The sequence below is a fragment of the Piliocolobus tephrosceles genome, chromosome 2 (genome assembly GCF_002776525.5).
Source record: "Piliocolobus tephrosceles isolate RC106 chromosome 2, ASM277652v3, whole genome shotgun sequence".
NCBI classification, from domain to species: domain Eukaryota; kingdom Metazoa; phylum Chordata; class Mammalia; order Primates; family Cercopithecidae; genus Piliocolobus; species Piliocolobus tephrosceles.
Genome location: NC_045435.1, coordinates 115508190 through 115530773, shown reverse-complemented (window position 1 = coordinate 115530773; position 22584 = coordinate 115508190). Strand labels below are relative to the sequence as shown.

General features: G+C 37.6%; 1 protein-coding gene across 3 annotated transcripts in view; it reads right to left on the bottom strand.

Annotated features, from left to right (window-relative positions):
* The window catches only part of PLD1 (phospholipase D1), a 224071-nt gene that overhangs the window by 99493 nt on the left and 101994 nt on the right, over positions 1 to 22584 (bottom strand). For all 3 annotated transcript variants that reach the window (XM_023213449.2, XM_023213447.1, XM_023213450.1), the window contains 3 exons: positions 11070 to 11222; positions 7007 to 7156; positions 6208 to 6291 (listed from right to left, as the gene is read on the bottom strand). In XM_023213449.2, coding sequence (XP_023069217.1) covers positions 6208 to 6291; positions 7007 to 7156; positions 11070 to 11222 — 387 coding nt within the window. The remainder of the gene's footprint in view (positions 1 to 6207; positions 6292 to 7006; positions 7157 to 11069; positions 11223 to 22584) is intronic.

Genomic DNA, 22584 nt, shown 5'->3' with positions numbered 1-22584 from the left:
ACCTAAATTCTTCCAATAAACAAAGGAGGGAACACTTACTATCTTATTTAATGAAGTCAGCATTATCCTCATACTAAAACCAAATAAAGACAATGCAAGAAAAGAAAAATAAAGAACATCCCTTATGATCACAGAAGTAAAAATATTTACCAAAAACACAGCAACTTACAAAAATAACGATCAAGTGGGATTATCCTAAGATACAAGGTTGGTTTAAACGTTGGAAATCAAGCCGGGCGTGGTGGCTCACGCCTGTAATCCCAGCACTTTGGGAGGCCGAGGCGGACAGATCACGAGGTCAGGAGATCGAGACCATCCTGGCTAACACGGTGAAACCCCGTCTCTACTAAAAATACAAAAAATTAGCCGGGCGTAGTGGTGCGTGCCTGTAGTCCCAGCTACTCGGAGGCTGAGGCAGGAGAATGCCGTGAACCCAGGAGGAGGAGCTTTCAGTGAGCCGAGATGATGCCACTGCACTCCAGCCTGGATGACAAAGCGAGACTCCGTCTCAAAAAACAAACAAACAAACAAAAAGTTGGAAATCAATCAATGTAATTCACCACAGTAACAACAAAAAGGAGAAAAATATTATTATTTCAACAAATGCAGAAGAAATGAAGAAATTCAATATCCATTAATAATAAATACTCCCAACAAGTTAGAAATAGAAAAAAAACTTCCTCAGTGTAATAAAGGGTACCTATAAAAAATCTATCTCTAACATCATTCATAATATAACAAAACTGCATGCTTTCCTCTGAAGATTAGAAACAGGGCATAGATGTCCATTCTCACCACTTTCATTCAACATTTTACTGGTGATAACTAGCCAATGCAACAAGGCAAGAAAATAAAATATAAAGCATACAGATTAGAAGAGAAGAAGTAAAACTGTCTTTATTCATAGATCACATAATCATTACAAGACAATCCTAAGCAATCTACAAAAAAGCTATTAGCACTAATAAATTAATTTAGCAAGGTCACAAGCTATAAGGTAAATACACAAAAATCAATTGCATTTCTAGTTCTGTATGGAAAATGAATTTTAAAATATCATTATGATAATATCAAAAAACATAAAATACTCAGTGAAAATTTTAACAAAATATGTATGACCTATAGCTAGAAAAATACAAAATATTGCTGAGAAAAATTACATAAGAGCTAAATAAGTGGAAGCCTCAATATAGAAAAAGAAGAACAGAATTTGAAGTACCACCTAGCCAGTGATAAGTTTAACAATTTTTCCCCCTTTGATTCCTTGACTTGGAGGGAAAACTTGGAAACAGGCATTGGCACAGAGAGAACTTCAAAAATCCTCTAGTTCAGGCTTGGGGAGAATGAAAAGGATCTCTGGTAGTGACAGGGCTGCAGTGGAGAGCCCAAAGTTACTAAAACCTCTGAGGCAGGGGAAATTTCCTCACCAATGGGGACGTAAATACGCCTGGCTTGGCTCTGGACATGGGTGCCATCAGAGAAAGCACATGGCAGAGCACAGTAAATAAAAACCCATCTTTCAGGCTAGAAGGCTAAAAAGGGAAGCCATTGGAAACTAAAAACAGGGGAGAGGAGCTCAGAAAAGCAGCTCCATAAAGTTGTTTCTGATTTTCTGGCTCACTCCCAAGCTGTCTATGCATGGATTTCATCCTAAACATCACACCAAAGAGGCTGAGAACTGAACTCAGGAACAGACCACCATCCAAGTCTCAGACTGGCCACTAGGTGGCACACATATGGGACAGATCTGAATAGCACCAGAAAGGCATTAACAACAAAACCGACATTAAAACAACACTCATAAAAGGCTGGTTGGAACTTTAAGCCTGAACTGAAATTGGTAAATTGCCTGCTAACACAAAAATACTAACATTCTCCACAGGATTCAAACAAGACTCAGAGTCTTATAACATAATAATAAAATTTTCTAGAATACAGTACAAGTACCCGGCACACAAAGAACTAGGAAAAAAAAAAAAATCTTAACCTTGTACGGGAAAGGGAATCAGCAGATGTCAATATCAAGACAATGTGGATATTGAAATTACCTACTTAAGGCTATGTCAGATATTATAAAAATGCTCTAAGTAAGGGTGAATTCTCCTAAAATGAATGAAAAGACAAAAAAAGTCTTACAGAAAAAGATATAAAGAAGGACCAAATAAAAATTTTCAAAGTGAAAAACACAATTACCAAAAACACTAGAAAAACAAAAGCAAACAATAAATCCCCCATACCTCACAGGATAGGCTCCATACCAGAATGGAGATCATAGAGCAGCAGTTCTCAACCTTTTTGGCACCAGAAACCGGTTTCATGGAAGACAATTTTCCATGGGTGGGAATGAGGGGGAAGGATAATTTCTGGATGAAACTGTTGCACCTCAGATAGGCCAGCAGGCACTGTATAGACTCTCATAAGGGGCAGGCAGCCTAGATCCCTCACATGCATAGTTCACAATAGGGTTCCTGTTCCTAGGAGAATCTAATGCCGGCTGATCTGACAGGAGGCGGAGCTCAGGCAGTAATTCGCATGCTCACTACCTCGCCCTACAACCTCCCGCTCATCTGCTGTGTGGCCTGGTTCCTAACAGTCTGGAGACTGGTTTGGTTTTGAGGTTGGGGACCCTGTCATAGAGGAAAGAGTCAATGAATTTGACAAATAAATAAGACACTATTTGTGTCATTGGAGATTCAGAAAGAGGAGAGAAAGAGGAAAGTTCAGAAAAAATGTGTAAAGAAATAATGGCTAACAATTTCTTAAATTTTGCAAAAGATATAAAACTACAGATTCAGGAAGCTCAGAGAACCCTAAATAGGATAAACACAAACATCATAACCAAACTGCTGAAAACTAAAGACAGAAGGAAAATATTGAAACCATTCAGAGGAAAAATAACACATTACTTAGAGGGGAACAATCTATTCAAGTGACAGAGAATTTCTCAACAGAAAGAATGGAGGCCAGAGTGAAATGGGAAAACCACTTTACCTAGCATGTACAAATACCTCTTACAACTAAATAAGAAGACTGACAACATCTCCCTCTCAAAAAAAGGGAAAAGATTTGAACAGTTAAACAAATGTCCAAATATCACATGAAAATTTGCTCAATGTGAAATGATGTTGCTGATATAAGCTAAAATCATAATAAAACACTATTGTATATCCTTTGAAATAAAGACTGACAACACCAAGGGCTAGCAATTATGTGGAAGAATTGTAACTCTCATACATTGCTGGTGAAAATGTAAAATGGTACAACTTTGGAAAACAGTACATTTAGCTCTTAGTATTGATAAAATGTGGTGAATTAAGTCTATCTTCTAAGATAGGTGTCAACAAACTATAGCTCACAAGTCAAATGTTGCCCATAGACTGTTTTAGCATGGCCTGTGAGCTAAGAATGGTTTTTATATTTTTAAAGAGTTGTAAAAAAAATATGCTTCAGAGACCGTACATGATTTGAAAAGCTTAAAAAAAATTTACTCTCTGGCTCTTTAAGGAAAAAGTTTACTAACCATTTTTGAAAGTCAGTGGCTTTCAAACTTTTAAACTTTTGAACCATAAACTGCAGAAAGAATTATACCCCAAACCAACAGCCAGTCGGTCAGTCTGTCTGTTTATCTATCTATCTACAACCGAAATAAACTTTTCCAAAATTAGTAGCCCTTATTACCACTTACATTGTACCCTTCCTTTCTTTTCCCTTCCCTTCCCTATCCTATCCTGTGCCATTCTTTGTTTAAAAAAAATACTGGTCACAACCTACTAAATTATTTTAATAAACAATTACTAAAGAGGCTCAACTCATCATTTGAAAAACACTAACAATATTGAAACCAACTTAAATAAAGTTGCATTTAAAACCAACTTAAGTACATTGAAAACATGTATTCTTTTACCTAGAATAGTCTCTGTTTGTGAGCCAGTTAGTAATACAATGCTGATTTATTTTCTTTATAATCTTTGTCTCCAGCTCAACCTTTGTCTGTTTCTCTACCCTTTACAAAATCCCTCTTTTAAAAATCTCTGTTCATTGATTTTTCTTTTGTATTCTCCTGTTTTCTTAATCCTATTTCTGACACATTTAACATACAGACTCTATACAGAGACTGTGGTAGATAACCCCACTCTCTCAGGTCTACGCATATTAGGGTTTGGTTAAGTTTCTGAATGTTCCTTTTTGCAATATACTTGTAAAACAAGAATTTTCTTCACTTGTTTGAGAGAAGTTACTGTGAAGGTTTTATTTCTAATGATGTGTTGTAATAAAATGGTATCCTAGTGCAGTCATGAAAAAATAAATAACCTCCTGATTCATTCTCTTGCTGAAAGTAGAGAGGAAAACACTCAGGGTTCCATCTCTGTACATGTTTAATTGAATCAACCTAAATGACCATCAATGGTAGACTGGATAAAGAAAATGTGGCACATATACACCACAGAATACAATGCAGCCATGAAAAAGAATGAGATCATGTCCTTTGCAGCAACATGGATGGAGCTGAAGGCCATTATCCTTAGCAAACTAACACAGGAACAGAAAACCAAATACAACATGTTCTCACTTATAAGTGGAAGCTAAATGATGAGAACACATGGACATGTACAAGGGAACAACACACACTAGGGCCTTTGAAGGGTAGAGGGAGAGGATCAGGAAAAGTAACTAGTGGGTACTAGACTTAATACCTGGGTGATAAAATAATCCATACAACAAATTCCCATGCTACAAGTTTACCTATTTAACAAACCTGTAATTGTACCCTTGAATTTAAAAGTTAAAAAAATTTTGGTGTTCAGATACAAAGCACGAAAATCTAGACTCAATGGAAAAATTATTTTTAGTCTCTCTCACATCTTCACGAAACTTTCAGAAATATGTTTTTAAAGAATATAGTACTCACTGGCACAAATTTATTATCACAAGTGTTTATAAACTATTCAACCAAATAAATAGCTCCTAAGTATGAAACATTTTTTCTTCCTGGTAACTGACTGAAAAGAGAAAATTTGGCAAGAATAGAAAGACCAGAATTAAGCTCCTCCACAAGCATGAGCATGCTGGCCACCACATACCCCATCTATCCCCTCTAGATCAGTGATTCCCAGCTGACAGGGATCTTGCATCCTCTCCCAACCCCAACCAGGGAACATCTAGCAATGGATGAAGATATTTTGGTGGTCACAACTGGGAACTTACTACTGGTAGCTAGTGGATGTCACTAAACATCCTACAATGCATAGGAGAGCCCCCTGAAACAAAGAATTATCTGGCCCCAAATGTCAACAGGGCCAAGGTAAGAAAGCATGTCTTAGCATTATAGATTTCCAGACAACTGAAGCAAAAGATGTGTTCCCATTCTTGAATTAGATACTGATATTGCCCACAAAACCTAGAATAAATTATGATGGTATATTAACAGTTCATGTAAGGTACCTTTTGGAAGAAAACTGGATAAGGGGCAATTCAGGCAACTACTAATAAGTTCCTAGAAGGAAAACACATTTTAGACATTTTCATTTCCATCATAGCCAGTGTTAGCATGTGTAATGGGTTTTAGCTTTCCAGGCAGATAAATGATTGGAACTGAAGTCAGACTAGACTGCCTACACCAACTACAGGAGTAAATTTCCCAAGAGCTAAATGAGTTTCAGATATGAGGCTTCTGGTGACTTTAATAAGCATAGCAACTTTTACGGACACTTTTTTAAGGTAGTCACAAAGTTGAAACCGGATGTATCTCTAGAACAGCTGAGGAGGCCTAGTCATTACAGAGGATATTTTTACAGTAACAGGCAAGTGGAACTATTTCAACATCAAAGCGACAATTTAGAAGAAGTATACTCACTGGCCCTCATGACAGACATACCAAAATTAGAAAAAGACACCCAAAGACACCATTACCTCTGTAAGTGTACTTGCATTACAGCATAATCTTTACTGACATGAATACATGGAAGTCTGCTTCCAAATGCAAATATAAAACCTAATTGTTCAAACTAAGTATTTTATGAATATTGTTGAGGCCAAGGTTTTTGAAAAGGCCTTTCACTGAAGGCTTAGTCAGTTGGTTGAGACTCTGGCCAAACCATCCATAGATACTGCTGATTTTCATATGTGTAATTCTTGAACAGCACTATACCACTGTACATTTCTAAACATAGAAACTTCCAGAAAAAATTCCCAGGGACAAATACTAACCACCAATCTGTGATAAAAATCTCTTCATTTGCCTCTTCCATTGCATTTGCCACATCTTCAAAATATCCTTTGGCATTAACATACCTGAAAGACAAGTTTATTGTTCCTTTTTGTTATTAAAAAAGAAAAGAAAAGAAACTTATCTTATGGTAAAGCAAAACATGGAAGCCACTGCCTAGAGTCTCCACATAACACATAATCATCATTGACTTTGTGTACCTGCAAAACAAGGATTGAAAATACCAAGTTTCCTCTGCTGCCTAGGAAGGGCAGTAAGTGGTAAGCAGCCTGATTTTTCTCTGCTTAGAGAACAACAAATTTATTGAGCCTCATCATCATAAGGAGCCAGATGAATTCTCCTATCCTGTTGAACTTACATACAGTTTTTCTTCTGAGACTGAAAACAAATTAGCTTCCAATCCACGGGTAGAAAAACATGCTAAGCATGACTTTATTTAAAAGAAATATCTAGCAAGTAAATGCTTTTTCCTAAATTAGGGCTAATGACTTAAATAAACCTTCCATTTGCATCATTAAAGAAATGTATGAAGTTAGCTTTAAAATTCAAACTTCAAACTCTAAAGCTAGCTAAGTTCACTGTGAAAAATCTTAAAAGCAACAATTGAAAAACTAATATATAATCAGGTAGTCCCATAATTATCACAAAAAGAGAAGCCTTGTTAAGTATAATGCATAATCTTTCACAGTTTTGAAAATTGATTCCAGGTGAATTTAGGACAGTGTAATATTAGATGCTAGGACTGCCTTGGCAGGCTTAGAGCAGTAATAACTAACTTACCATTTAGCTAAGGCATTCTCTTGGATAGCAGCATATGACCCAAATCGATGATCTTTGAGAAAGTTGGTGCCATGTTTCTGGATGAATTCTTCTATAGCCCCTCCCCACCAGCGAGCATGTCTATAGCTGTTGCATTTTAAAATAAGTGTCCTTTAAAAAGAAAGCAGAAAGTTGAAAAGAATGGTCACTCTGTTCTATCTCATGTTCTTTTTTATTTGGTAGTATACCAAACATAAACTGAAAATTTTAGACAAAGAACATGAAGAAAGCAGGCATTTAACATTTTTTGGTAGTATTTCTAGAAATATATTCAATATGACAAAAATAAATGTTCAGGTTACTTATTCATTAACTCATGCAAACATGCATAAAGGTACTTACCATAGACCTAGAGCTGCGTGCTAGGCCATGAGGAGGATAAAGAAAGAGGGGTAAGGTGAGGATCTACTTTTAAGTGTTAGAGAGCTGTTGGCTCCTGTACAGCAGTGGCCCCCAACTTTTTTTGGCACCAGGGACAGGCTTGTGAAAGGCAATTTTTCCACAGATGATAGGGGGTAGTTTCGAGATGAAACTGTTCCACCTCAGGTAATCACGAGGTGACGTGATTCTCATGAGGAGCGCGCAGCCCAGATCCCGCCCATGTGCAATCCACAAGAGGGTTCGGGCTCCTGTGAGAATCTGATGCCGTGGCTGATCTGACAGGAGGCCGCAACTCAGGTGGTAATGCTCCCTTGCCCACTGCTCACCTCCTGCTGTGCAGCGCAGTTCTGAATAGGCCAGGGACTGGCACCCCGAGGGGGTTGGGAATCTCTGCTCTAGAGGACACTTCCCTTTGTGCCCTCTAGTATCCATTCCCTCAGCTTCTGGAAATATCATCCCAATTGTGCTTCATGACAGCCATCCCTTCTCTTCAACAAAGCTAAGCAAAATGGCATATTCTATCTTCCTGGTCCCAGAAGGTGGTTCTGGCATGAATATGTTGTGCGTTTTCTGTTTCATTAATCGTGGGAAAACTGTTTTTTGTTTGTTTGTTTGTTTGTTTTGTTTTTTGAGACGGAGTTTTGCTCTTGTTGCCCAGGCTGGAGTGCAATGGCATGATCTCGGCTCACTGCAACCTCCACCTCCCGGGTTCAAGTGATTCTCCTGTCTCAGCCTCCCAAGTAGCTGGGATTACAGGCATGCACCTCCACGCCCAGCTAATTTTGTATTTTTAGTAGAGACGGGTTTCTCCATGTTGGTCAGGCTGGTCTTGAACTCCCAAACCTCAGGTGATCTGCCTGCCTCGGCCTCCCAAAGTGCTGGGATTACAGACATGAGCCACCGTGCTGGCTTTTATTTTTATTTTTATTTTTATTTTTTTTTTGAGATGGAGTCTTATTCTGTCACCAGGCTGGAGTGCAGTGGTACAATCTTGGCTCATTGCAACCTCTGCCTCCTGGGTTCAAGCAGTTCTCCTGCCTCAGCCTCGCAAGTAGCTCAGACTACAGGCAAGCACCATCATGCCCGGCTAATTTTTGTATTTTTAGTAGTGCCAGGGTTTCACCATATTGGCCAGGCTGGTCTCAAACTCCTGACCTTGTGATCCGCCCACCTTGGCCTCCCAAAGTGCTGGGATTACAGGCGTGAGCTACCGCACCTGGCCAGAAAAACTGTTCTTTTGCAATAATAATCAATTAAACATATTGATATCAGAAAAAAAAGGATACTCATGTACATTTGTTCATCCATTCCTATAATAAATGGACATGAGTATCCTTTCAGCCATTCCTGAGCAAATATGAGGACTTGCTCAGGAATGCCAGGAGGGACTCTCTTGCTTCCACAGAATTTGGTGTGAGTGTGGGAGGTGGCCATCTTGCTACCACAAGGGAATCAGTCACGCTCAACATGGCTGATAAGTTCTCTTCGGTATAAGCCAGTTTGCTTTAGATTTTTCTGTCACTCATAACTAAACGATCCTAAACTCTTACAGAGTTATAAATGCTAAAAAAAAAAAAAAAATTCAGAGTGGATTCCAGAGAGTTTTTTCTTAATGCCAAGTGTCAGAATTCTGCCTACTACTAAGAGGGAAAAATAAGTTATCCAAATTTGAAGTTTGAAGGAAAACACAGTGTTGGAGCCAGCTGTATCCCTGCCATGTAGGCAGAAATCTACCACCATCCCAATGTAAGAAGACTATGGGTGAGGAGGGAGGTTGCTTTTTTGAGGAAATGCAATGATCCTGATTAGAAGCAGGGAAGGAGGCTGTGTTCACAGATTCTAAAAGAATTATTTATAAAGATTAACCATGTCCAAACTGCTTTCCTCAATATGTCAGAGGTAGATGCTGGCTTTTGTCTGAAAGTCATGAAGCCAGGGAGAGGCTGCTGCTGCTGAGCTGTGAAGACAGGGGAGGAGAGACATGGTGGAGCTGAGAGGAGTGAAGCATCCCCATCGCGTGTGGTAAAGGAGGCACGAGTTTCTAGGGATGGAGACAAGAGGGCACAGGAGGTGCCTGGGCTTGACCCATCCTGCAAGCACTACTCCAATTGAGCTAAAAAGCCTCTGAAAAACAGCTATGAGAAGACTTTACAGAAGAGATGAGTAACAAGATAAGACATTATTACAGGATGTGAGTCAGAATCAAGGGGGGAAAAAAAGAACTATTCCAACCATGGACATAAGAAAAGCAAAGAGAAAGAGGCAAGAAAAAAATGCTGCCTCCATAGAACCTGCAAGGCATATTAGGGAGAAATTTCAAATAAACGCAGGAAAATAAATGCCCTTCAAAAATAAGTGGGGAAATTTGGCCTTATTTGATAAAATCATGGGGGGATCTTACACCAGGACGGAAGGTAATGAAACCTGGATGTGAATGGCCTCATCTGGCATTGACATACGAGTAAGCAAGGGTGGGAAATGCAGATGAAGTGGCCAATAAAGTAAGGGGCCAGTGAGAACTGTGGCCAGACTTCTGTGGCTCACTGTGAAACAGGAATGCAGGAGGAAGGTGTAATGGCAGCACCATCATATTTCCAGTCACAATCTTAAAAGTCCCATTCTCATAGAATATCATCAGGAAGTTCAGCATCTTTTTATACACATATACATACACACACACACACACACACACACACACATGTAAATTAGTAAGGGAATATGAAGCTATGTTGTGTATGTGTACAGGGAGAAACGCATATATATTCATATACATGATGGTGAATGAACTATATAGAGATAAATGGATATATATGTATAAAGACACACATACATGATATAATTACAATCTTCCAGAAAGATCACATACACATGTACTCACTAATAAAATCTATAATAAATAAATGTACATGAGTGTCCTTTCAAGATATCTTTCTTGGCCAGGTGGGATGGCTCAGGCCTGTTATCCCAGCACTTTGGAAGGCCGAGGTGGGCAGATCACTTGAGGTCAGGAGTTCGAGACCAGCCTGGCAAACATGGTGAAACTCCATCTCTACCAAAAAATACAAAATTTAGTCGGGTGTGGCAGCGGGTGCCTGTAGTCCCAGCTACTTGGTAGGCTGAAGTAGGAGAACTGCTTGAACCTGAAAGATGGAGGTTGCAGTGAGTGAAGGTTGCAGTGAGCAGAGATTGCACCACTGCACTTCAGCCTGGGTGACAGAGTGAGACCCTGTCTCAGAGAAAAAGAAGGTGTCTTTCTTAAAATATGTGTGTAACAATTTTTATAAATCAAATCACTCTTTTGGTGTTTTGTTAATTAAAGAATATTGATTTACAAAGTAAAGGTTTCATGTATTTTAAAAATGCTCTAATCTATCTGTTTAGTAAACTGGCAAATTAAGTAGTAATTTCTGTTAACATAGGCAAACATCTACATATGGGATTGTTTATTCTGACTCTGTTACACACAGGATACTCTTTAAAATATATACAAGGAAAAAAGCGGTTTCATTACTATTGATTGAGGATGAGCTCTAAATTACAATTTTCTAACCCTTTTTAAACTCCCTTTTTACTTAAGGTTAAGGAAAAAATTGTTTTTAAGATATTTTTGTAGAAATCTTTTTTAAATATTTGAAACTTGTACCTTGAAAGATTATCAATTCGGATTCCATATTTCGTTTCTGTCTCCTTCTTCCCCACCTTAATTTTGAATTCTTTGTCTACCAGCAGGACGAAGGCAATGGCACCGCTGTCCGGTTTCATATACAGTAAAAAGGAATCTTTCACTATTAACCATCTGTAAGAAGGTAGTAAGTATTTCAAAAGTTGTATTGAGTAAATAAAATGAGAAGAACTAATTATTATGACAATTCTTAAGTAATCACTCTGGCAGACTGTAGACGTAATTACATTTTCTACATAGGAGATTTATTTATTTTTAATCGCTATGAAACAAACAAAAAACAACAACAAAACCTTTCTATTATGTTTTTCTAAGAAACAGTGTAACAAGTAATTCACAGTAATTCATTAGCTCTTTAAACACTAATGGCAAAACTGGAGGAATGTCCCTAATATTGGCAGGTAGCACTCACAGGATGTATGATAGGAAGGGTGTTGCGGGAAGTCAGGAACCTCGAATGGAGGGACCGGCTGAAGCCATGACAGAAGAACACAAATTGTGAAGATTTCATGGACATTTATTAGTTCCCCAAATTAATACTTTTATAATTTCTTACGCCTGTCTTTTCTGCAATCTCTGAACATAAATTGTGAAAATTTCATGGACATTTATCACTTCCCCAGTCAATACTCTTGTGATTTCCTATGCCTGTCTTTACTTTAAATCTTAATCCTGTCATCTTTGTAAGCTGAGGATGTATGTTGCCTCAGGATTCTGTGATGATTGCGTTAACTGCACAAATTGTTCAAACAATATAAAATCTGGGCACCTTGAAAAAAGAACAGGATAACAGCGATGTTCAGGGAACAAGGAAGAAGGGAGATAACCATTAGGTCTGGCTGCCTGAGAGCTGGGTGAAACAGAGCCATATTTCTCTTCTTTCAAAAGCAAATAGAAGAAATATCGCTGAATTCTTTTTCTCAGCAAGGAGCAGCCCTGAGAAAGAGAATGCATTGCCAGTGGTAGGTCTCTAAAATGGCTGCTCTGGGAATGTCTGTCTTTTATGGTTGCAAATAAGGGATGAAATAATCCCCGGTCTCCCGTAGCGCTCCCAGGCCTATTAGGATGAGGAAATTCCCACCTAAGTAAATTTTAGTCAGACCCGTTGTCTCTCAAACCCTGTCTCCTGATACAATGTTATCAATGACAATGTGTGCCTGAAACTTCATTAGCAATTTTAATTTTGCCCCGGTCCTGTGATCTTGCCCTGCCTCCATTTGTCTTGTAATATTTTATTACCTTGTGAAGCATGTGGTCTCTGTGACCCACACCCTATTTGTACACTCCCACCCCTTTGAAAATCACTAATAAAAACTTGCTGGTTTTGCGGTTTAGGGGGCATCACAGAACCTGCTGACATGTGATGTCTCCCCCAGATACCTGGCTTTAAAATTTCTCTCTTTTGTACTCTTTCCCTTTATTTCTCAGACCGGCCAACACTTAGGGAGATAGAAAAGAACCTATGTATAATAACGTTGAATTATCGGGGGTGGGTTCCCCCAACAGAAGGGCAAGACCAAGGAAATGGAATCCATTTACAGTGAATGCAAATGGTAACTTCATAAGGCTGCATATAACAACATGTATTCCTATTTGCCTGCAATTGTAGAGTGATCGACTGAATTATTTGAAAACTGAAGTAACAAAATGGGCATAATAGTGTATATCAAAGTAAAGCACTCTAGGCACTTCCACATTATGGAATAGTAAGGTTGGAACATCTGAATATAAATTAAGTAATACTGTAAATATAGCATGGGAACTCAGTATTTAAAATATATCTATAATAAATCTCTACTGAAATTGGGAATTGCATTATGTTTTAATGGCTTTGTAACTTGGAATTTAATGTAGACAAACCTACATTGATTTCCACATAGTTTCATTTCATTAATTTGTTTTTTAATACATAAGCTATTTCCTTTCTAATAAAGGGGCATAGAGTGGATTTAGGATAACTTACAGCAAAGAACATATGTGGTATGGTTCAAAAAAGGAAAAATGTCAAGGTCACAGAAAGTAAATACCTAAAATACCTAACCACAAAGGTAAATATAATTACTGAGATGACACACTCATGTAGGCATAAGCTTCCTGGTTTATCTTGTTAAATGAATAAATTAAAGAAATAAGTGGATTTCCTCCAAAACTAAATTCCAAACAAAGTTTCTCATTTGGGACCTAATATAAGACAACTGAACAACATAATGAATAATATTCCCGATAACAATTTTCAAAACAAATACAGAAATTATACATTTTATAAAAGTTCTTATAATGCTCCTCAAGACAAATACCAAGGCTATGATATCAAAGGGTAACCCAGTTTTCCCAGCACTGTTTACTGAAGAGTGTGCACTTTCCCCACAGAATGTTCTTGATGTCTTTGGAAAAATCAGTAGGCTGTAGATACATGGATTAATTTCTGAGTTCTCTATTCTGTTCTACTGGTCGTGTGTCTGTTTTATACCAGTATCATACTGTTTTGGTTACTACAGCTTTGTAATATATTTTGAAGCCAGGTAGTGTGATGCCTCTAGCTTTGGTTTGTTTTTTGTTGTTTTTTTGCTCAGGATTGCTTTGACTGCTCAGGGTCTTTTGTGGTTTTATATGAGTTTTAGGATTGTTTTTTCTATTTCTGTGAAAATGTCATTAGTATTTTGATAGGGTTGCACTTAATCTGTAGATTGCTTTGGATGGTATGTCATTTTAACAGTATTAATTCTTCTGATCCTCTTTAATTTTTTTTCATTGGTGTCTTGTAGTTGTTCTTTTTACCAGTCATTAGATATTAGGGTAATTTGATGCTTGGCTTTTATTGAAAGCTCTTCTTAATTATGCCATTCATAAAAACTCCTCTGATTTCTTCCCTTTTTCTTTTTTGTCAATAGATATATTTTTTCTTTTAACTTTTACTTTAGACTCAGAGGTACACTTACAGGTTTGTTAAATAGGTAAACTTGTGTCACAGGGGTTTAGTGTACAGATTGCTTCCTCACCCAGGTACTAAGCATAGTATTTGACAGGCATTTTTTTTCTGATTCTTTCCCTCCTCCCACCCGCCACCCTCAAGTAGGCCCTAGTATCTGTTGTTGCCCTCTTTGTGTCCATGAGTTCTTGTTATTTAGCTCCCAGTTATAAGTGAGAACATGTGGTATTGGGTTTCCTGTTCCTGTGTTAGTTTGCTAAGGACAATGGCCTCCAGCTCCATCTACATTGCTGCAAAGTACCTGATTTCATATGCTGTGGTGTAGATGTACTACATTTTCTTTATCCAGTCTACCGTGGATGGGCATTTAGGTTGATTCCATGTATTTGCTATAGTAAATTGGGCTGCAGTGAAAATACACATGCATGTGTCTTTACGGTAGAATGGTTTATAGTCCTCTGGGTGTATACCCAATAATGGAATTGCTGGGTCAAATGGTAATACTGTTTTTAGTTCTTTGGGGAATCATCACACTGTTTTTCACAATGGCTGAACTAATTTATCCTCCAACCAGCAGCATATAAGCATTTCCTTTTTTCTGCAACCTCGTCAGCATCTGTTTTTTTTTGTTTGTTTTTTGATAGCCATTCTGACTGGTGTGAGATGATATCTCATTGTGGTTTTGATTTGCATTTCTCTAATGATTAGTGATGTTAAGTATTTTTTCAAATGTTTCTTGGCCACATGTATGTCTTCTTTTGAAAAGTGTTTGTTCGTGTCCATTGCCCACTTTTTAATGGAATTGTTTGGTTTTGCTTGTAAATTTGTTTATATTCCTTATAGATACTGGCTATTAGATCTTTGTCAGAAGCACAGTTTGCAAATATTTTCTCGCATTCTGTAGGTTGTCTGTCTACTCTGTTGATAATTTCTTTTGCTGTGCAGAAGCTCTTTAGTTTAATTAGATCCCATTTGTCAATTTTTGATTTTGTTGCAATTACTTTTGGTGTCTTCATCATGAAATATTTGCCAGTTCCTATGTCCAGAATGGTTTTTCCTAGGTTGTCTTCCAGGGTTTTTACAGTTTTAGGTTTTACGTTTAAGTTTCTAGTCTAACTTGCATTGCATTTTGTATATGGCCTAAGGAAGGGGTCCAGTTTCAATCTTCTGCATATGGCTAGCCAGTTACCCCAGCATCATTTATTAAAGACGAAGTCCTTTTCCCATTGCTTGATTTTGTCAGCTTTGTTGCAGATCAGATGGTTGTAGGTGTGCAGTATTATTTCTGGGCTCTCTAATTCTGTTCCATTGGTCTATATGTCTGTTTTCGTACCAGTACTGTACTGTATTGGTTACTGTTGCCCTGTAGGGTAGTTTGGAGTCACATAACATCATGTCTCCAGCTTTGTTCTTTTTGCTCGGCATTGCCTTGGCTATTCAGGCTCTTTGTTGGTTCCATTTGAATTTTAAAATATTTTTTTCTAGTTTTGTGAAGAATGTTATAGGTAGTTTGATAGGAATAGCATTGAATCTGTAGATTGCTTTGGGCAGTATGGCCATTTTAATGATATTGTTTCTTCCTATCCATAAACATGGAATATTTTTCCATTTCTTTGTGTCACCTCTGATTTCTTTGAGCAGTATTTTGTAATTCTCATTGCAGAGATCTTTCACCTCCCTAGTTTGCTGTATTCCTAGGTATTTTATTCTTTTTGTGGCAATTGTGAATGGAATTGCCTCCTAATTTGATTGGAAAGCAATCCCATTCACAATTGGCTTGATTGTTGTTGGTGTATAGGAATGTTAGTGATTTTTCTACATTGATTTTGTATCCTGAAACATTGCTGAAGATGTTCATCAGCTCAAGGAGCTTTTGGGAAAAGACTATGCAGTTTTCTAGATACAGAATCATGTCATCTACAAATGAGAATAGTTTCACTTCCTCTTTTCCTATTTGGATGCCTTTTATTTCTTTCTCTTGCCTCATTGCTCTGGCCAGGACTTCCAATACTATGTTGAACAGGAATGGTGACAGAGGGCATCCTTGTCTTGGGCCAATTTTCAAGAGGAATGCTTTCAGCTCATCCAGTCAGTATGATGTTGACGGTGGGTTTGTCATATATGGCTCTGATTATTTTTGAAGTATGTTCCTTCAATGCATAGTTTATTGAGGGTTGTTAAAATGAAGGGATGTTGAATTTCATCAAAAGCCTTTCCTGCATCTATTGAGATAATCATGGAGTTTTTACCTTTTGTTCTGTTTATGTGATGAATCAAATTTATCAGTTTGCATATGTTGAACCAACTTTGTAACCCGAGGATAAAGTCTACTTGATCATGGTAGATTGGCTTTTTGATGTGCTGTTGGATTGTGGTTTGAAGGAGACTGAGATATAAAAAACCATATAAAAGATGAACAAATCTAGGAGTTGGTTCTTTCAAAAAATTAGTAAGATAAATCAAAACCAGACTAATAAAGAAGAAAAGAGAGAAGATCCAAATAAACACTATTAGAAATGACAAAGAGGACATTGCCATTGATCCCACAGAAATACAAATAACTGTTAGAGACTACTATGAACAACTCTATGCACAAAAACTAGAAAACCTACAAGAAACAGATAAATTCCTGCACACATACATCTCCCCCAAGACTGAACCAGGAAGAAACTGAATCCTTGAGTGGACCAATAATCAGCTCTGAATTAGAATCAGTAACAAATAGGCTACCAACCAAAATACAAAAACAAAAAGCCCAGGATCAGGGGACTCACAGCCAAATTCTATAAGATGAAGAAGAGCTAGTACCATTCCTACTGAAACTATTCCAAACAATTGAGGAGGAAGAACTCCTACCCAACTCATTCAATGAGGCCAGCAGCATCCTAACACCAAAACCTGGCAGAGACACAACACAAAAGAGAAGACTTCAGGCCAATATCTTTTATGAACATAGATGCAAAACACCTCAACAAGATTTTTTTTTCTTTCTCAGGAATATATACATCAAGAAATACATCTATCAACCAGCCTTCTAGGAGTCAGCACCATCTGCACAGGGATCAAGTGCTTGCCCTGAAGTTAGCCTCCCTAGGCTCCAATTCTATCTGCCACTCACTGCTTCTGCGAACTTCAGTGATTGAGCATGACGTCGAAATCTACAACATGAGGACAACATAAGACCTATAACATGACGACCTAACAGTAACATCAAGTTCATAAGTATTCATGAAGGATTAACTGAGATAACTCACATATTCATGAAGGATTAACTGAGATAACTCATGCACATACTTAGCACAGTGCCTGGCCCCAATACATGCGAACTATTATAACTAACCTTGTTCTAAACCATGTGAGATTATGGTCTGTTTTAAAGAGATCCTTTCTGCCTGTGTTACTACTTGTCATGGCATTAAAATGCAGATAAGTCCACTTGAGCCAGCCCTCCCCTTCTCAGCCTCATCTCCTACTGTTGTCTCCCACAAAGTTGGTCAATGTTGGGTCTTCTTTAGACTTGCCAGGTTTCTTCTTTAGGCTCTGTTGTTGCTGTTCCTCTGTCTGAAAACTTTCTTCTAGACAATTCCATGGACAGTCTCTTCTTGTCAATCAAACTTCTCCTTAAAAATCCTTCTACAGGCAGTCTACTGGATCCAAAAAAAGGTATTCTCCACCATCCCTGCCTCATCAGCCCAACTCTACTGCTTTAGCTTCTTTGTTGCACATCTGGAAGTGTTTGTCTTCTTGTTTATTGTCTGTCTCCTACAGTACAGCGTAAGATCCCTGGGAACAGGGAATGTGCCTATCACATCTACTACTGTCTGTCCAGTGGCTAGCATTATCTTCTAGCAGCCCAGAGCAAGCTTTCAGACAAGGCCACCAACTCGCCTAAATAATGGCTCGATGAATGGATTCCAGAGAGTATATAAAACCATTTAGACACTATCACTGTCTAAAAGTTTTAATTATTGGTACCGCTCAGAGTTCACTAAAGTAAACACTAAGTAAGAAAGTGCTAAGAAATTAAAAATAATGGCAAAAACCACAATTACTTTTGTACCACCATAATAAATGCTAAATTTATTTCTTAACATCTATATATATCTTTTTCTTAAGACATTATTTGAGATAAGAAAGTTAACTTCCTACCAGGTGCAGAGAAGTTGCTCAATAAATGTGCTGTTTAAGCAGATGTTCTATATTGTAGGAAGAAATGTTTTCTCTGTTTGTCTTTTTTTAAACTTACCTCTCAGATAAGGTCGTTATGAGACCTGATTGAAAGTTCAATTTCCTTGTTTGCCTTACTACAATTTGTCATAGAATACATTAAAAAGTGATCAGAATGTATTTTTATGGGTACAAGTGGAAAAAAGTTATGAAGGAGTATCACCTTTAAAAGTAAGTCTCATTTAGACATTAATAAAATAGTTGTCTTGGCCAGGTGCTGTGACTCCCACCAGTAATCCCAGCACTTTGGAAGGCCAAGGCGGGCAGATCACTTGAGCTCAGAAGTTCAAGACCAGCCTGGGCAAGATGGCAAAACCCCATCTTTACAAAAAAATACAAAAATTAGCCAGGTGTGGTGGTACGCACCTGTATCCCTGCTACCTGGGGGGCTGAGGTGGGAGGATTGCTTGAGCTCAGGAGGTCGAGGCTGCAGTGAGCCGAGATCGTACCACTGCACTCCAGCCTTGGTGACAAGGTGAGACCCTGTCTCCAAAAAAAAAAAACAAAAAAAGCCTGTGACTGTGACTGTGAGAAACTTTCTAAACTAATTTTGTCAACTATACGTTATCATCTATATATGCTTTCTGGTATCTTAAATCCCAAAAATGTGACTCAGAGAATACTTGTTATTAATATGGAACCAGGGCTTTAATCTTCACAGAAAGATGTACACAATTTACAGTGATGATACATTTCATTCCAGGGAGGATCGTATCTTTTTAGATTGTCCTGGTTGACTTATTATGCAAACTAGTTCAACCATTGTGGAAAACAGTGTGGCGATTCCTCAAGGATCTAGAACTAGAAATACCATTTGACCCAGCCATCCCATTACTAGGGATATACCCAAAGGATTATAAATCATGCTGCTGTAAAGACACATGCACATGTATGTTTATTGTGGCACTATTCACAATAGCAAAGACTTGGAATCAACCCAAATATCCATCAGTCACAGACTGGATTAAGAAAATGTGGCACATATACACCATGGAACACTATGCAGCCATAAAAAAGGATGAGTTCGAGTCCTTTGTAGGGACATGGATGCAGCTGGAAACCATCATTCTCAGCAAACTATCACAAGAACAGAAAACCAAATACCACATGTTCTCACTCATAGGTGGGAAGTGAACAATGAGATCACTTGGACATAGGAAGGGGATCATCACACACCGGGGCCTATTGTGGGATGGGGGTAAGGAGGAGGGATAGTATTAGGAGATATACCTAATGTAAATGACGAGTTAATGGGTGCAGCACACCAACATGGCACATGTATACATATGTGACAAACCTGCACGCTGTGCACATGTACCCTAGAACTTAAAGTATAATAATAATAATAATAATAATAATAATAATAATAATAATAACAATATTAAATTTAATCCAAAGTTTAAAAAGAGGGGGCATATTTCTTCTATGTAACAAAGTATTTCCCTTACCTTTCCTAGCTGCTGCTTCTCATAAGGGTTAAATCCAAATGTCAGTTTTTCAGGGAGCCTTTCCTTGACTCCCAGAGCTAAAGTCACCCTCTCTAATCCCCAAATCCCTCACAAAACATTTTTCCCCTTTAAAGCTCTCATCGCTACTTGAATTTATACAATTTACATTAATTGTTGGCTTAGTGCCTGCGTTTCCCGGCTAATAGAACTCCATGAGGGCAGAGACTTCATCTTGTTCACTACTTTTTCACAAGAGTATGTCACAATCTGGCATACCTTAGGCACTCGATAAATGACTGAATAAACCAGACCATGGCTTCCATTCCTTGAGCTGATGCCTTTGGTTGGTTGAGTTGTCCCAGAAGTAAACTCTGAGATACGGATGTATAAAAAGGAGTTTAATAAGGGGGCACCAGGAAGCACCATTAGGGAAGGACAGAAAGAAAGAGCAAGGAAGGAAGCCACATAGAGTGGATTTTCATGCGTTTTATTGTGAGCAACTGTGCTGTAACCCAGCTGAGGAGTTCTGGGACACAGTGTAGAGAATGCTGCAGAATCACCCCAACTGAGGAGGCGGGGGCTGGACTCTGATCAGTTCTTGGTTGATGGCTGCTCCAGGGAGCTGTTGACACTTCCCAGACTGCTGTGCACACAGACAGGTGGGTTCTGACAGCCTACAGAATCTTTGGTCAAAGAATCACAAACGCTTAAGGTTACAGTCTGAAAACTGTGGTTGGCATATAGCAGCTGATTTGGTCAGTTAATTACTAGGGAGGAATGGTCAGAAGGAATCCCCAAGTTTCTAGAAGTTAGAGAAGTGTATTTGAAAGCAAATACATTTTTTAGTATATTATTTCCCTTTTTATTTTAGTAAAACTTTTTTCCTTTACAAAAATTTTCAATTTTCTTTAATCTTCTGATCTTTTCCTTGTAATTTCTTCTGTCCTTCCAAAGTCCACAAAGTAAAGGTCCAACTTAATGGTATTTTTTGTTGGTAGTATATCTTAAATTGATATGTGTAAAGGTAGATGCCAGTATTAATTTTATATATTTTGAATATACACATAGCTCAATTCCACATTTATCATTTTCAATTTGGGGGAAATAACATATATACAGATAAAATATTTATAACTGATTTCTTAACTGTTTTAATAGTTTTTCAAAACCCCAGTACATTGTTATTGCAACAGTTTTTGTCTATTATGTGCCAAACTTGGGGGATACAGGTAAGAATCAGATGAAAATATTGTTCCTCAAGGAGTTTTTAATTGGTAAGATGTAAGACATAAAATAAAGTTTTCTCTCTATATTACACTTACCATGATAAACATTTTTTCACAAATGTAAGTCTAAAATTGCCATCCCTGAAGTCTGCACAATTTTACTTAAGTTTTTTTAAAGTGTACAGTTTAGTTTGATGTTTAGCATACTCACAAAGTTGTATAACCATCACCACTATCTAGTTCCAAAACATTTTCATTGGCCCAAAAATAAACTGCATACCAGTATCAAATTAATAGAAAACAACCTCCTCCCCATTCCCTGGAAACAAACCCTTTATCTACTTCTGTCTCTACAGATTTGTCTATTCTGAATATTTCATATAAATAAGAATCATATAATATGTGCCTTTCTGTATCTGGATTTTTTCATTTACCATGTTTTCAAAGTTCATCCACATTATAGTATGTATCAGAACTTCATATGCTTTTTCATTTAATTTAAAAATTTTATTCAGATGAATTCACATATCATAAAACTTACCTTATAAAAGTTTACAATGCAAAGGTTTTTAGCATATTCACAAAGTTGTGCAACCGTTACTACCATCTTATGTCAGAATATTTTCATCACCCCATAAAGAAACTCCATGACCATCAGTGGTCTTCATTTCTTTTTTTAAAATTTATTTTTCATTTCTGTGGGTACTTAGTAGGTTTATATATTTATGGGGTATATGACATACTTTGATACAAGCATACAATGTGTAATAATCACATCAGGATAAATGGGGTGTCCATCACCTCAAGCATTATCCTTTATGTTATAAACAATTCAGTTATACTTTTAGTTATTTTAAAACATACAATTAAACTAGTATTGACTATAGTCACCTGTTGTGCTATCACATACTAGATCTTAATTATCCCATTTGTTTGTATCCCTTAACCATCCCCACTACCCGCCTTCACGCTGCCTTTCCCAGCCTCTGATAAAATCTCCATGAGTTCAATTGTTTTAATTTTTAGCTCCCACTAGTAACTGAGAACATGCAAAGATTGTCTTTCTGTGTCTGGCTTATTTAACTTAACATAAAGACCTCTAGATCCATCCATGTTGTTGCAAATGACAGGATCTCATTCTTTTCTATGGCTAGATAGTACTCCAGCATGTATATGTACCACGTTTTCTTTATCCATTCATCTGTTGATGAACACCTGAGTTGCTTCCAAATCTTGGCTATTGTGAATAGTGCTGCAACAAAGATGGAAGTGCAGATATATCTTTGATATACTGATTTCCTTCTTTTGGGTATATACCTAGAAGTGGAATTGCTAGATCATTTTGAGTTTTTTGAGGAACCTCAAACTGTTCTCCACAGTGGTTGTACTAATTTACATGCCCATCAACAGTGTATGAGGGTTCCCCTTTCTCCATATCCTCACCAGCATTTGTTACTGCCTGTCTTTTGGATAAAAGCCATTTTAACTGGAGTGAGATGATATCTCATTGTGGTTTTCATTTGCATTTCTCTGATGATCAATGATATTGAGCACCTTTTCATACACCAGTTTGCCATTTGTATGTCTTCTTTCAAGAAATGTATACTCAGATCTTTTGCCTATTTTTAAATCAGATTATTAGTTTT